The 14,020-nt window shown below is 47.7% G+C and overlaps 1 protein-coding gene across 1 annotated transcript in view; it reads right to left on the bottom strand.

Annotated features, from left to right (window-relative positions):
* LOC149428417 (talin-1-like) overlaps positions 1 to 14,020 on the bottom strand; it is a gene marked incomplete at its 3' end in the record, with an annotated part of 143,341 nt that overhangs the window by 99,660 nt on the left and 29,661 nt on the right. The window contains 3 exon segments of the mRNA XM_089667438.1: positions 3,743 to 3,872; positions 4,039 to 4,136; positions 6,607 to 6,775. Coding sequence (XP_089523564.1) covers positions 3,743 to 3,872; positions 4,039 to 4,136; positions 6,607 to 6,736 — 358 coding nt within the window.

The following is a 14,020-nucleotide window of genomic DNA, read 5'->3' as shown; positions in this document are numbered from 1 at the left end:
GAGTGTGAGGTCTATCGGAGGGTGTGAGGTCTATCGGAGAGTGTGAGGTCTATCGGAGGGTGTGAGGTCTATTGGATAGCATGAGGTCTATTAAGATCCATCGGAGAGTGTGAGGTCTATCGGAGGGTGTGAGGTCTATCGGAGAGTGTGAGGTCTATCGGAGAGTGTGAGGTCTATCGGAGAGTGTGAGGTCTATCGGAGGGTGTGAGGTCTATTGGATAGCATGAGGTCTATTAAGGTCCATCGGAGAGTGTGAGATCCATCGGAGAGTGTGAGATCCATCGGAGAGTGTGAGATCCATCGGAGAGTGTGAGATCCATCGGAGAGTGTGAGGTCTGTCGGAGGGTGTGAGGTCTATCAGATAGCATGAGGTCTACTGAGGTCCATCGCAGAGTGTGAAGTCTATTGGATAGAGTGAGGTCCATTGTAGAGTGTAAGGTCCATCGGAGAGTGTAAGGGCCATCGGAGAGTGTGAGGTCTATCAAAGTCCATCAGAGATTGTGAGGTCCATCAGAGGGTGTAAGGGCCATTGGAGAGTGTAAGGGCCATCGGAGAGTGTGAGGTCTATGGCATCTGTTATCACTCACCAGGGATAAGGAAGGAAAAACTTCCATATTGTTAAGACTGGATGGAGAGCCAAGTTAGGGAATTCCTTTTGTAGATTGGCAGGATCATGGGTAGGACAAGAGAAGGATCCTGTATGTTCAAGGGCCACAAAATGTTGTGATGGAGAGGTCTTAAACTTTGGCAAATGGTACAGCCTCAAAGGAGGCTACCATGAGGCCTAGAGCTCTCATGCAGAGACTCATTGTGGGATGTCTCTTCGATCTCAAAGTCAGGATTTTATTTTCTGCTTAGGATGTATCCAGGACCGGAGCCAAATATTTCTTGTGAAGAGAAGACTGGAAGATATTCTTCCCGCCTCAGGGAGGCTTTTACCAGCCTAGCAGATTCCATGCAAAATTTTGGAATTTGAAGGAATTTGTTGAGAGATTTTAAGTCCAGAATAAGAGGAATAACCCCCGCTGGGCTTTCGTACCACGAACAGGTTTGAAGAGAAAATAACATAATAAGGTGCAGCGCTAAAATGATGTAAATCTCAATATTATAAAGTGCAATACAATGATGGGAAACGATCTTAATATGATATAAAGTGCAATACAATGATGGGAAACGATCTTAATATCATATAAAGTGGATCATCATATGTGGCCATAAGATGAAGGTAGAGATGGCCGCCGGACCAGCAGGGGCCTCAGCGGTATGACTCCAGGAAGCTGCAGCTCCTCCCTTACACGTTTCGTGCTCTAGCACATACTCATAGGGGGTGTGCCTGCAAAGTCAGTCTGTGATTTACCTTTACGTTTGTCATTTACCTGTGAATGGATCAACAAAACCTTTGAAGCAGTATCACATTATTCTGGCATCCCTTCTTGGGGCTCTTGATGAGCCTCACCACCCACAGAGCGTACTGCAAGAAGAGGTGAAAGGTACTGCATCCCAATGATGGCCCAGAGGGGAGTCCATACCAGAGTAGAGATGTCCATATGATGATCCAGCTGACCCACTGAGATATAATAATTCTCAAACGTGTGATGGTATTACGCATCTGGTGAGTGTGTAATTCTATTTATTTATCACCGGAAGACTCACTAAGGATCACTTATATCTGAAGCTTCATGTTTATTCAGTGATTGATATATGGACTTTATCGCCTTATAGGCACTATTTGCACTTTGATGGATGTGCATTTACACCGTAGTCACTGGATGCATTTGCCTTGCTGATTGAATTGTAACGTGAATTAGGCACTACTTGCACTTTATATCATATTAAGATCGTTTCCCATCATTGTATTGCACTTTATTATATTGAGATTTACATCATTTTAGCGCTGCACCTTATTATATTATTTTGTCTCAGGAGGTTATTGGTGCCTTTCAGGGTTACAGCAGCTCACCCATAGCACTGACTTTTATGCCCTTTATTCTAGGTTTGAAGAGAATCCTTTCAACCTGCCTCATGGCAGTACAACTCCCCAGGACAAGAGGTGGTTCAGGGCAGTATATAGAGTGTATACAGCCAGTACAGCAGTGCATTGGGTGCACAGGGTATAAATAACACACAATGTAACCGTATGACACTGAGCGCTTCAGACACAGGTGGCTCGTTCAGATATAAATACCCGGGATGGTGACACACAATGCTCGGCAGGAATGAGCTCATCCGGGGGCATTCCTCTCCTGGTGATCTGTACAGTGCAGAAGAGGAACCAACCCCGATATACCGGATAACAAATCACCAAACTGATCTAAGCTGGCCATAGACTGAAGGTCGGCAGGGTCAGCGGGGACGGCCTGAGATCTGATGAGTGTGGTTGTCTCTGCTATACACAAGACGATCGTTTTATCATCTTCTATGGAAGGGACATGTGGAAAGACTGTAGACGACCAGCAGCAGCAGCTTCTGATTGGTGTTCTGTGACAGCGCCGGCTCCTGCTGTCAGAAAGCAATGTTCCAGCAGGCAGAGGGATTCCTCCATACACCTCATTTCAGTGTGGATGGAGGAGTCTGCTCTTTTCTGCTTAGCCCGCTGTCTATGGCCGCCTTATATCTGTATGATTCCACTAGATCTCATGGGATATTATAGATCTCATCAGATCCAGCACACTACACATAACAGAACACTCTGGATCTATCAATGAGAGGTCAGAATGAAGGGATCTATTATATCAAAATTGTCACATGACACGGGATCTATCAGAGGAGATATGTCAGGATACACGGGATCTATCAGAGGAGATATGTCAGGATACACGGGATCTATCAGAGGAGATATGTCAGGATACACGGGATCTATCAGAGGAGATATGTCAGGATACATGGGATCTATCAGAGGAGATATGTCAGGATACACGGGATCTATCAGAGGAGATATGTCAGGATACACGGGATCTATCAGAGGAGATATGTCAGGATACATGGGATCTATCAGAGGATATACAGTGAGGAACAGAAGTATTTGAACCCCCTGCAATTCTGCAAGTTCTCCCACTTCTCCATCATGGAGGGTCTGATATTCACATTGCAGGGGATTCCCACTCTGAGGACAGAATTCAGGAGATCACATTGCAGGGGATTCCCACTCTGAGGACAGAATTCAGGAGATCACATTGCAGGGGATTCCCACTCTGAGGACAGAATTCAGGAGATCACATTGCAGGGGATTCCCACTCTGAGGACAGAATTCAGGAGATCACATTGTATGATTTGTAAAGAATGTATTTGTCTTGTAGTTGGCGTCTGACTGACTGTGGGGTGGACAGGGGTCTATAGAGCTCAGACAGGGGCTACTAAGTGAGATGAATGAGTGGAGTAGAGGGGGGCTTTATAAAGGGGCAGTAACAGGTCTTTGAGAGGCAGAATTCTTGCTGTTTCTCAGGGGTTCAAATACTTCTGTTCAGCCGTGCGAGACAAATACATTCTTTACAAATCATACAATGTGATCTCCTGAATTCTGTCCTCAAGAGTGGGAATCCCCTGCAATGTGATCTCCTGAATTCTGTCCTCAGAGTGGGAATCCCCTGCAATGTGAATGTCAGACCCTCCATGATGGAGAAGTGGGAGAACTTGCATCATCGCAGGGGGTTCAAATACTTCTGTTCCTCACTGTATGTCAGATTACATGGGATCTATTAGAGGTTGTCAGCAATGAACCAATCAGCTATTTGTGAGATCTCACCAATCCGGGCACAGATGGTCATAAGAAGGTCGCTCATTGTCTTGGAGTCATCCACCATGACGGTTTTCACTGTCCCATCCAACATGCGGATCTTCAGAGGTCGCTGCTTCTTCCTGTACTCCAAGGTGTCCTGAGAAAACACACACGCTTGTATCACATGACACGGAGGCAGGACACAAGCAGATGACGTCACCACACCCCTGTCGGGCAGGTCACATGACAACACACCGCTGTCAGGACAGAAAATTCAGAAGAGTATACAAAAAACTGACAAGTCTGCCCCTGGATGTCCTTACCCCATTGCGTAACATGTAATAATCAAGCGCTTTCCCCGCCTCCAGCCAGATTCCTTTCTTGGGATCCTCGTCCGATAAAAACAGACCAAAATCATTCGCTGCAGAAAAAAGGAAGACAGGAGAGTGACAGCTGCATCCCAGCATGTTCCCAGTGAGTTCCTTCCATCATAGACCGTCCCCCCCCCATCTATGTTCCCAGTGATTCCCCTCCATCACAGACCCTCCCTTACCCCCATGTATGTTCCCAGTGAGTCCCCTCCATCGCAGACACTCCCCCCACCCCCATGTATGTTCCCAGTGAGTCCCCTCCATCGCAGACACTCCCCCCACCCCCATGTATGTTCCCAGTGATTCCCCTCCATCACAGACCCTCCCCCCACCCCCATGTATGTTCCCAGTGAGTCCCCTCCATCACAGACCCTCCCTTACCCCCATCTATGTTCCCAGTGAGTCCCCTCCATCACAGAAACCTCCACTCACCCCCATCTATGTTCCCAGTGAGTCCCCTCCATTATATACCCTCCTCCCCAGGAAAACCACTGTAAACCCCTTCCCACTCCCAGCAGAGACCTCCCTATATAACCCCTCCCACTCCCAGCAGAGACTTCCCTATATAACCCCTCCCACTCTCCGCAGAGACCTACATACAGTCAGGTCCATAAATATTGGGACATGGACACAATTCTAACATTTTTGGCTCTATACACCACAATGGATGTGAAATGAAATGAACAAGATGTACTTTAACTGCAGACTGTCAGCTTTAATTTGAGGGTATTTACATCCAAATCAGGTGAACGGTGTAGGAATGACAACAGTTTGCATAGGTGCCTCCCACTTGTTAAGGGACCAAAAGTAATGGGACAGAATAATAATCATAAATCAAACTTTCACTTTTTAATACTTGGTTACAAATCCTCTGCAGTCAATGACAGCCTGAAGTGTGGAACGCATAGACATCCCCAGACGCTGGGTGTCATCCCTGGTGATGCTCTGCCAGGCCTTTACTGCAACTGTCTTCAGTTCCTGCTTGTTCTTGGGGCATTTTCCCTTCAGTTTTGTCTTCAGCAAGTGAAATGCTCAATCGGATTCAGGTCAGGTGATTGGCCATTGCAGAACATTCCACTTCTTTGGTGTCTTTTGCAGTCTGCTTTGGGTCATTGTCCATCTGCACTGTGAAGCGTCCAATGAGTTGTGAAGCATTTGGCTGAATATGAGCCGATAATATTCCCGAAACACTTCACAATTCATCCGGCTGCTTCTGTCAGCAGTCACATCATCAATAAATACAAGAGAAGCAGTTCCATTGGCAGCCATACATGCCCACGCCATGACACTACCACCACCATGATCACTGATGAGGTGGTATGCTGAGGACCATGAGCAGTTCCTTCTCCATACTCTTCTCTTCCCATCACTCTGGTACAAGTTGATGTCGGTCTCATCTGTCCATAGGATGTTGTTCCAGAACTGTGAAGGCTTTTTTACATGTCGTTTGGCAAACTCTAATCTGGCCTTCCTGTGTTTGAGGCTCACCAATGGTTTCCATCTTGTGGTGAACCCTCTGTATTCACTCTGGTGAAGTCTTCTCTTGATTGGTGACTTTGACACACATACACCTACCTCCTGGAGAGTGTTCTTGATCTGGCCAACTGTTGTGAAGGGTGTTTTCTTCACCAGGGAAAGAATTCTTCGCTCATCCACCACAGTTGTTTTCCATGGTCTTCCGGGTCTTTTGGTGTTGCTGAGCTCACCGGTGCGTTCCTTCTTTTTAAGAATGTTCCAAACAGTTGTTTTGGCCACGCCTAATGTTTTTGCTATCTCTCTGATGGGTTTGTTTTGTGTTTTCAGCCTAATGATGGCTTCACTGATAGTGACAGCTCTTTGGATCTCATCTTGAGAATTGACAGCAACAGATTCCAAATGCAAATAGCACACTTGAAATGAACTCTGGACCTTTTATCTGCTCATTGTAATTGGGATAATGAGGGAATAACACACACCTGGCCATGGAACAGCTGAGAAGCCAATTGTCCCATTACTTTTGGTCCCTTAACAAGTGGGAGGCACATATGCAAACTGTTGTCATTCCTACACCGTTCACCTGATTTGGATGTAAATACCCTGAAATTAAAGCTGACAGTCTGCAGTTAAAGCACATCTTGTTTGTTTCATTTCAGATCCATTGTGGTGTATAGAGCCAAAAATGTTAGAATTGTGTCCATGTCCCAATATTTATGGACCTGACTGTAACCCCTCCCACTCCCAGCAGAGATCTCCCTATATAACCCCTCCCACTAGAGACCTCCCTATATAACCCCTCCCACTCCCAGCAGAGATCTCCCTATATAACCCCTCCCACTCCCACCAGAGACCTCCCTATATAACCCCTCCCACTCCCAGGAACTGTAGCTGGTACCATGCAAGAACGGGTCGTACACCCGGCAGAACTAAAGTCCCTCTTCCAGTGACTGCAGGGCGGCAGCGGCATAGCCCCGAGTACCTGAATACTCAGCCTGCACCCCCTAATGGACGATTCAAAAACAGAATATGAAAACCCCGACTCACGCTGTCCGATCTGCGCCTCCGGCACCCGCTCCCGTATCATGCGACAGGCGTCATAGATCATGGTGGACGGCTCAAACTGCATCGTCTTCACCACATTGCCGATACTGATCTTCAACGACAGCGCCACCATGGCTGCTCGGGGGTGGGGGAACTATTCTAATGGGACAATCTGTGGAGGGACACATTTGTGTTACACACCATACCAGGACCAGATCACTCCAATCACTAAAATACAATGAAATCAAATGTGCAGGGACTAGATACACATACAGGGGGTGTACACACATCCACATACATGTACAGGGGGTGTACACACATCCACATATACATACACATACAGGGGGTGTACACACATCCACATATACATACACATACAGGGGGTGTACACACATCCACATACAGGGGGTGTACACACATCCACATACAGGGGGTGTACACACAACCACATACAGGGGGTGTACACACATCCACATACATGTACAGGGGGTGTACACACATCCACATACATGTACAGGGGGTGTACACACATCCACATACAGGGGGTGTACACACATCCACATACAGGGGGTGTACACACATCCACATACATGTACAGGGGGTGTACACACATCCACATATACATACACATACAGGGGGTGTACACACATCCACATACATGTACAGGGGGTGTACACACATCCACATATACATACACATACAGGGGGTGTACACACATCCACATATACATACACATACAGGGGGTGTACACACATCCACATACAGGGGGTGTACACACATCCACATACAGGGGGTGTACACACAACCACATACAGGGGGTGTACACACATCCACATACAGGGGGTGTACACACATCCACATACAGGGGGTGTACACACATCCACATACAGGGGGTGTACACACATCCACATACATGTACAGGGGGTGTACACACATACAGGGGGTGTACACACATACAGGGGGTGTACACACATCCACATATACATACATCTCCATATACACAAATATTTGAAGGCGGGGTCCCGGACATCTCCATATACACAGTATACACAGTATATAGGAAGGCAGGGGTCCCGGACATCTCCATATACACAGTATATAGGAAGGCAGGGGTCCTGGACATCTCCATATACACAGTATACACAGTATATAGTAAGGCAGGGGTCCTGGACATCTCCATATACACAGTATATAGGAAGGCAGGGGTTCCAGACATTTCCATATACACAGTATATACAAAGGCAGGGGTTCCGGACATCTCCATATACACAGTATATAAGAAGGCAGGGGTTCCGGACATTTCCATATACACAGTATATACAAAGGCAGGGGTCCCGGACATCTCCATATACACAGTATATAAGAAGGCAGGGGTTCCGGACATTTCCATATACACAGTATATACAAAGGCAGGGGTTCCGGACATCTCCATATACACAGTATATAGGAAGGCAGGGGTTCCGGACATCTCCATATACACAGTATATAAGAAGGCAGGGGTTCCGGACATCTCCATATACACAGTATATAGGAAGGCAGGGGTCCCGGACATCTCCATATACACAGTATATAGGAAGGCAGGGGTTCCGGACATCTCCATATACACAGTATATAAGAAGGCAGGGGTTCCGGACATCTCCATATACACAGTATATAGGAAGGCAGGGGTCCCGGACATCTCCATATACACAGTATATAAGAAGGCAGGGGTTCCGGACATCTCCATATACACAGTATATAGGAAGGCAGGGGTCCCGGACATCTCCATATACACAGTATACACAGTATATAGGAAGGCAGGGGTCCTGGACATCTCCATATACACAGTATATAGGAAGGCAGGGGTCCTGGACATCTCCATATACACAGTATATAGGAAGGCAGGGGTCCTGGACATCTCCATATACACAGTATATAAGAAGGCAGGGGTCCTGGACATCTCCATATACACAGTATATAGGAAGGCAGGGGTCCTGGACATCTCCATATACACAGTATACACAGTATATAGGAAGGCAGGGGTCCTGGACATCTCCATATACACAGTATACACAGTATATAAGAAGGCAGGGGTTCCGGACATCTCCATATACACAGTATATAGGAAGGCAGGGGTCCTGGACATCTCCATATACACAGTATATAGGAAGGCAGGGGTTCCGGACATCTCCATATACACAGTATATATGAAGGCAGGGGTCCCGGACATCTCCATACACACAGTATACACAGTATATAGGAAGGCAGGGGTCCCGGACATCTCCATATACACAGTATATAGGAAGGCAGGGGTCCCGGACATCTCCATATACACAGTATATAAGAAGGCAGGGGTCCCGGACATCTCCATATACACAGTATATAGGAAGGCAGGGGTCCTGGACATCTCCATATACACAGTATATAGGAAGGCAGGGGTCCTGGACATCTCCATATACACAGTATATAGGAAGGCAGGGGTCCTGGACATCTCCATATACACAGTATACACAGTATATAGGAAGGCAGGGGTCCCGGACATCTCCATATACACAGTATACACAGTATATAGGAAGGCAGGGGTCCCGGACATCTCCATATACACAGTATATAGGAAGGCAGGGGTCCCGGACATTTCCAATGACACAGAATACGGGAGGCCGGGGTGGATGGTTGCACACATCCCAGGATTCCTGACATCTCCATATATAGAGAAGAGTCAGTGCGGGGGAGGGGGAGGTGGTTATAATCATTGCTATTACAACACTTTCCAGACCTCATTCCAGACATGGTGTAGTAGTCAGTACAAGGAGGGAGTGTACACCCCCGGAGCCCACACCCAATGCTCTGCATCCCATGTGACCTACAACATACATCCAACCAGAACATCCCAGCCTTGGAGTCCACTGAGGGACACGGTTGGGTTATACTGCCATCTACAGGAGGATTTGGCACTGGCAGCCAGAAACATCTGTATAACCCCTTCTCTACCCAGCATGCCTCAGTCTGGTGATAGAGCAGTCGTAAGGTCATGAACACCAAGTCCAGTGGGGTGTCCCACAATGAACCCCAAGAAAAGGATTTTATAGTAACAATCTCTCCCATTGAGGGATACAGGAGTTCAGAGATTGTGGGACGTTGAAAAGCGGTCCACCTAACAGGCCTCACATGGTGGACTGGGGACCGGCTGCACCCAGAAGCTGCCTGAAGGCCCACACCAGAATATGAAGGGTGGGACCCCTTCCAGACGGAGGGATCCGGAAAACACAACAATTACGATACAACTGTGGAGAAATCTGATGTTCCAGACCAGGATGCAGAAAGTCACCCCCCAGAGTGAGAAGCTGACCACCCAAAACCCAACAAAAACAGCCGAAACGACAACAAATGCCCCCCGCAGGACAGAAAGGAACCACAACCAGATGTGGGCAACAGAAAAATCACTGGGAACCACCCACAGAAGGAACACTTTCCAGAGGGAACCTAACACAAGGGAAAACGTTTCCAGGTCTACACAGGGGCTGGGGAAGGGAAGGCATTTTGGAGACCTTCCCCAGAAGAATGTTGGTCAGCCAAGGAGGGAGGGCCGATTTCCTGGAGAAGAGGTTCTACTAGGTCCTCTCCACATAATCTGTCCCTAGCAGATCACCTGCAGCAGGAAGCTATCATTCCGAGGGGGCACAGGGACCTCCTCCTACTGGTTAAGGAGGGACAGTTTCCAAGGCTTTGAATGGACATTTCACTTGAGTACAATCCTTTCCATATCATCCAGGAATGAAGTCAAGGCAAGAAACCTCTAGTGGTGGGGCCCCTGATGTGGAGAGAACTGTGTGTTCGGAAGGACCATACCACAGACCTGGGGATGGAGCAAGTAGAATGCCTCAGGAGTGGGAGGAAGAAACTACCTCAGTCATCTGAACAAGCTGAAGAAGACAAGGACTATGTGATCAGGAGAAACAGGACCACGGACCCGCTCAGATCCCCCGAGTGGTGTGGTGTCTATAGAAGAGCCTTTTCAGTTTAGATCCGAGCCAGAGATGGTCACAGCGACCAGGGGCCCCGCCTCTTCTAGGGCCACATAGAGATCAAAGATTGACTCCATACAGGAAGACCATATAACAATAGTGAAAGGGAAGGTGGGGGTATATTTGTATTGCTCAGAGTATATGTGTGTTTATAATGGGGTAGGGATGGTGTGTATACCGGGGGTGGGGTAGGGATGGTGTGTATACTGATTGTAGTATGGGGGTGGGATGGTGTGTATACTGGGGATGGGGTGGGATGGTGTGTATACTGATTGTAGTATGGGGGTGGGATGGTGTGTATACCGGGGATGGGGTGGGATGGTGTGTATACTGATTGTAGTATGGGGGTGGGATGGTGTGTATACTGATTGTAGTATGGGGGTGGGATGGTGTGTATAGCGGGGATGGGGTGGGATGGTGTGTATACTGGGGATGGGGTGGGATGGTGTGTATACTGATTGTAGTATGGGGGTGGGATGGTGTGTATACTGATTGTAGTATGGGGGTGGGATGGTGTGTATACTGGGGATGGGGTGGGATGGTGTGTATACTGATTGTAGTATGGGGGTGGGATGGTGTGTATACCGGGGATGGGGTGGGATGGTGTGTATACCGGGGATGGGGTGGGATGGTGTGTATACTGATTGTAGTATGGGGGTGGGATGGTGTGTATACTGATTGTAGTATGGGGGTGGGATGGTGTGTATACTGATTGTAGTATGGGGGTGGGATGGTGTGTATAGCGGGGATGGGGGTGGATGGTGTGTATACTGATTGTAGTATGGGGGTGGGATGGTGTGTATACTGATTGTAGTATGGGGGTGGGATGGTGTGTATACTGATTGTAGTATGGGGGTGGGATGGTGTGTATACCGGGGATGGGGTGGGATGGTGTGTATACTGATTGTAGTATGGGGTGGGATGGTGTGTATACTGGGGATGGGGGTGGGATGGTGTGTATACTGATTGTAGTATGGGGGTGGGATGGTGTGTATACTGATTGTAGTATGGGGGTGGGATGGTGTGTATACTGATTGTAGTATGGGGTGGGATGGTGTGTATACTGATTGTAGTATGGGGGTGGGATGGTGTGTATACTGGGGATGGGGGTGGGATGGTGTGTATACTGATTGTAGTATGGGGTGGGATGGTGTGTATACTGATTGTAGTATGGGGGTGGGATGGTGTGTATACTGGGGATGGGGTGGGATGGTGTGTATACCGGGGATGGGGTGGGATGGTGTGTACACTGATTGTAGTATGGGGTGGGATGGTGTGTATACTGGGGATGGGATGGGATGGTGTGTATACTGATTGTAGTATGGGGGTGGGATGGTGTGTATACTGATTGTAGTATGGGGGTGGGATGGTGTGTATACTGATTGTAGTATGGGGGTGGGATGGTGTGTATACTGATTGTAGTATGGGGGTGGGATGGTGTGTATACTGGGGATGGGGGTGGGATGGTGTGTATACTGATTGTAGTATGGGGGTGGGATGGTGTGTATACTGATTGTAGTATGGGGGTGGGATGGTGTGTATACTGATTGTAGTATGGGGGTGGGATGGTGTGTATACTGATTGTAGTATGGGGGTGGGATGGTGTGTATACTGATTGTAGTATGGGGGTGGGATGGTGTGTATACTGATTGTAGTATGGGGGTGGGATGGTGTGTATACTGGGGATGGGGGTGGGATGGTGTGTATACTGATTGTAGTATGGGGGTGGGATGGTGTGTATACTGGGGATGGGGGTGGGATGGTGTGTATACTGATTGTAGTATGGGGGTGGGATGGTGTGTATACTGGGGATGGGGGTGGGATGGTGTGTATACTGATTGTAGTATGGGGGTGGGATGGTGCATATACCGGGGATGGGGTGGGATGGTGCGTATACCGGGGATGGGGTGGTGTGTATACTGGGGATGAGACATTCTGTATACAGGAGGTGGGATGGTATACTGGGGGTGGCGTGTATAGGAGGGGGGGGGGTCAGTGAATGGCATGTACAGTTGCAAGAAAAAGTATGTGAACCCCTTGGGATTCCGTGGAGTTTTGCATGAATTGGGCATAAAATGTGCTCTGAACGTCATCTAAGTCACAACAATAGAAGAACACAGTCTGCTGAACATAATACTACACAAACATTAGATGTTGCCATGGTTTAATTGCACATAACATGTAAACATTCACAGTGCAGGGAGGAAAAAGTATGTGAGGCCCTAGCTTAATGACTTCTCCCAGAGCTAATTGGAGCCAGGAGTGAGCCAACCTTGACTCCAATCAGTGGGATGATATTGGATGTGTTGCTGACACCTGTTTTGGGTTTACTGGTTTCAAGAAGCACTGTCTGATGTGAACCATGCCTCGCAGAAAAGAGCTCTTAGAAGACCTACCATCAAGAATTGTTGACTTGCATGAAGCTGGAAAGGGTTACAAAAGTATCTCCTTGAGCCTTGATGTTCATGTGTCCACGGTAAGACAGACTGTCTACAAATGGAGAAAGTTTAGCACTGTTGCTACTCTCCCTAGGCGTGGTCGTCCTGTAAAAATGACTGCAAGAGCACAGCGCAGAATGCTGCATGAGGGAAAGAAGAATCCCAGAGTGTCAGCTAAAGACCTACAGAAATCTCTGGCACATGCTAACATTTTTGTTGACACATCTACAATAAGGAGAACATGAAACAAGAATGGAGTACATGGGAGGACACCACGGAGGAAGCCATTGCTGGCCAAAAAGAAGATTGCAGCACGTTTGAAGTTTGCAAAAGAGCACCTGGATGTTCCACAGCACTACTGGCAGAATATACTGAGGACAGATGAAACCAAGATTGAGTTGTTTGGGAAGAACACACAACACTATGTGTGGAGAAAAAAAGGCACAGCACACCAACATCAAAACCTCATCCCCACTGTGAAACATGGCGGAGGGAGCATCATGGTTTGGGGCTGCTTTGCTGCCTCAGGGCTGGACGGATTGTTGTCATTGATGGGAAAATGAATTCCAGAGTTTATCAAGACATTTTGCAAGAAAACGTACGACCATCTGTCCGCCAACTGAAGCTCCGCAGAGGATGGGTGATGCAACAGGACAATGACCCAAAGCATACAAGTCATTCAACAAAACAATGGCTGCAACAGCACAGAATACGCCTTCTGGAGTGGCCCAGTCAGAGTCCTGACCTCAACCCCATTGAAATGCTGTGGCATGACCTTAAGAGAGCGATTCACACCAGACATCCCAAGAATACTGCTACACTGAAACAGTTTTGTGAAGAGGAGTGGTCCAAAATGACTCCAGATCGTTGTGCAGGTCTGATCTGCAACTACAGGAAACGTTTGGTTGAGGTTATTGCTGCCAAAGGAGGGTCAACCAGTTATTAAGTCCAAAGGTTCACATACTTTTTCCTCCC

This window comes from Staurois parvus, unplaced genomic scaffold, assembly GCF_062004578.1.
Source record: "Staurois parvus isolate SC_StPar_1 unplaced genomic scaffold, SC_StPar_1.0 ptg003253l, whole genome shotgun sequence".
NCBI lineage: Eukaryota > Metazoa > Chordata > Amphibia > Anura > Ranidae > Staurois > Staurois parvus.
Note: the sequence above shows the minus strand (reverse complement) of the source record. Positions and strands in the feature narration are given on the sequence as shown.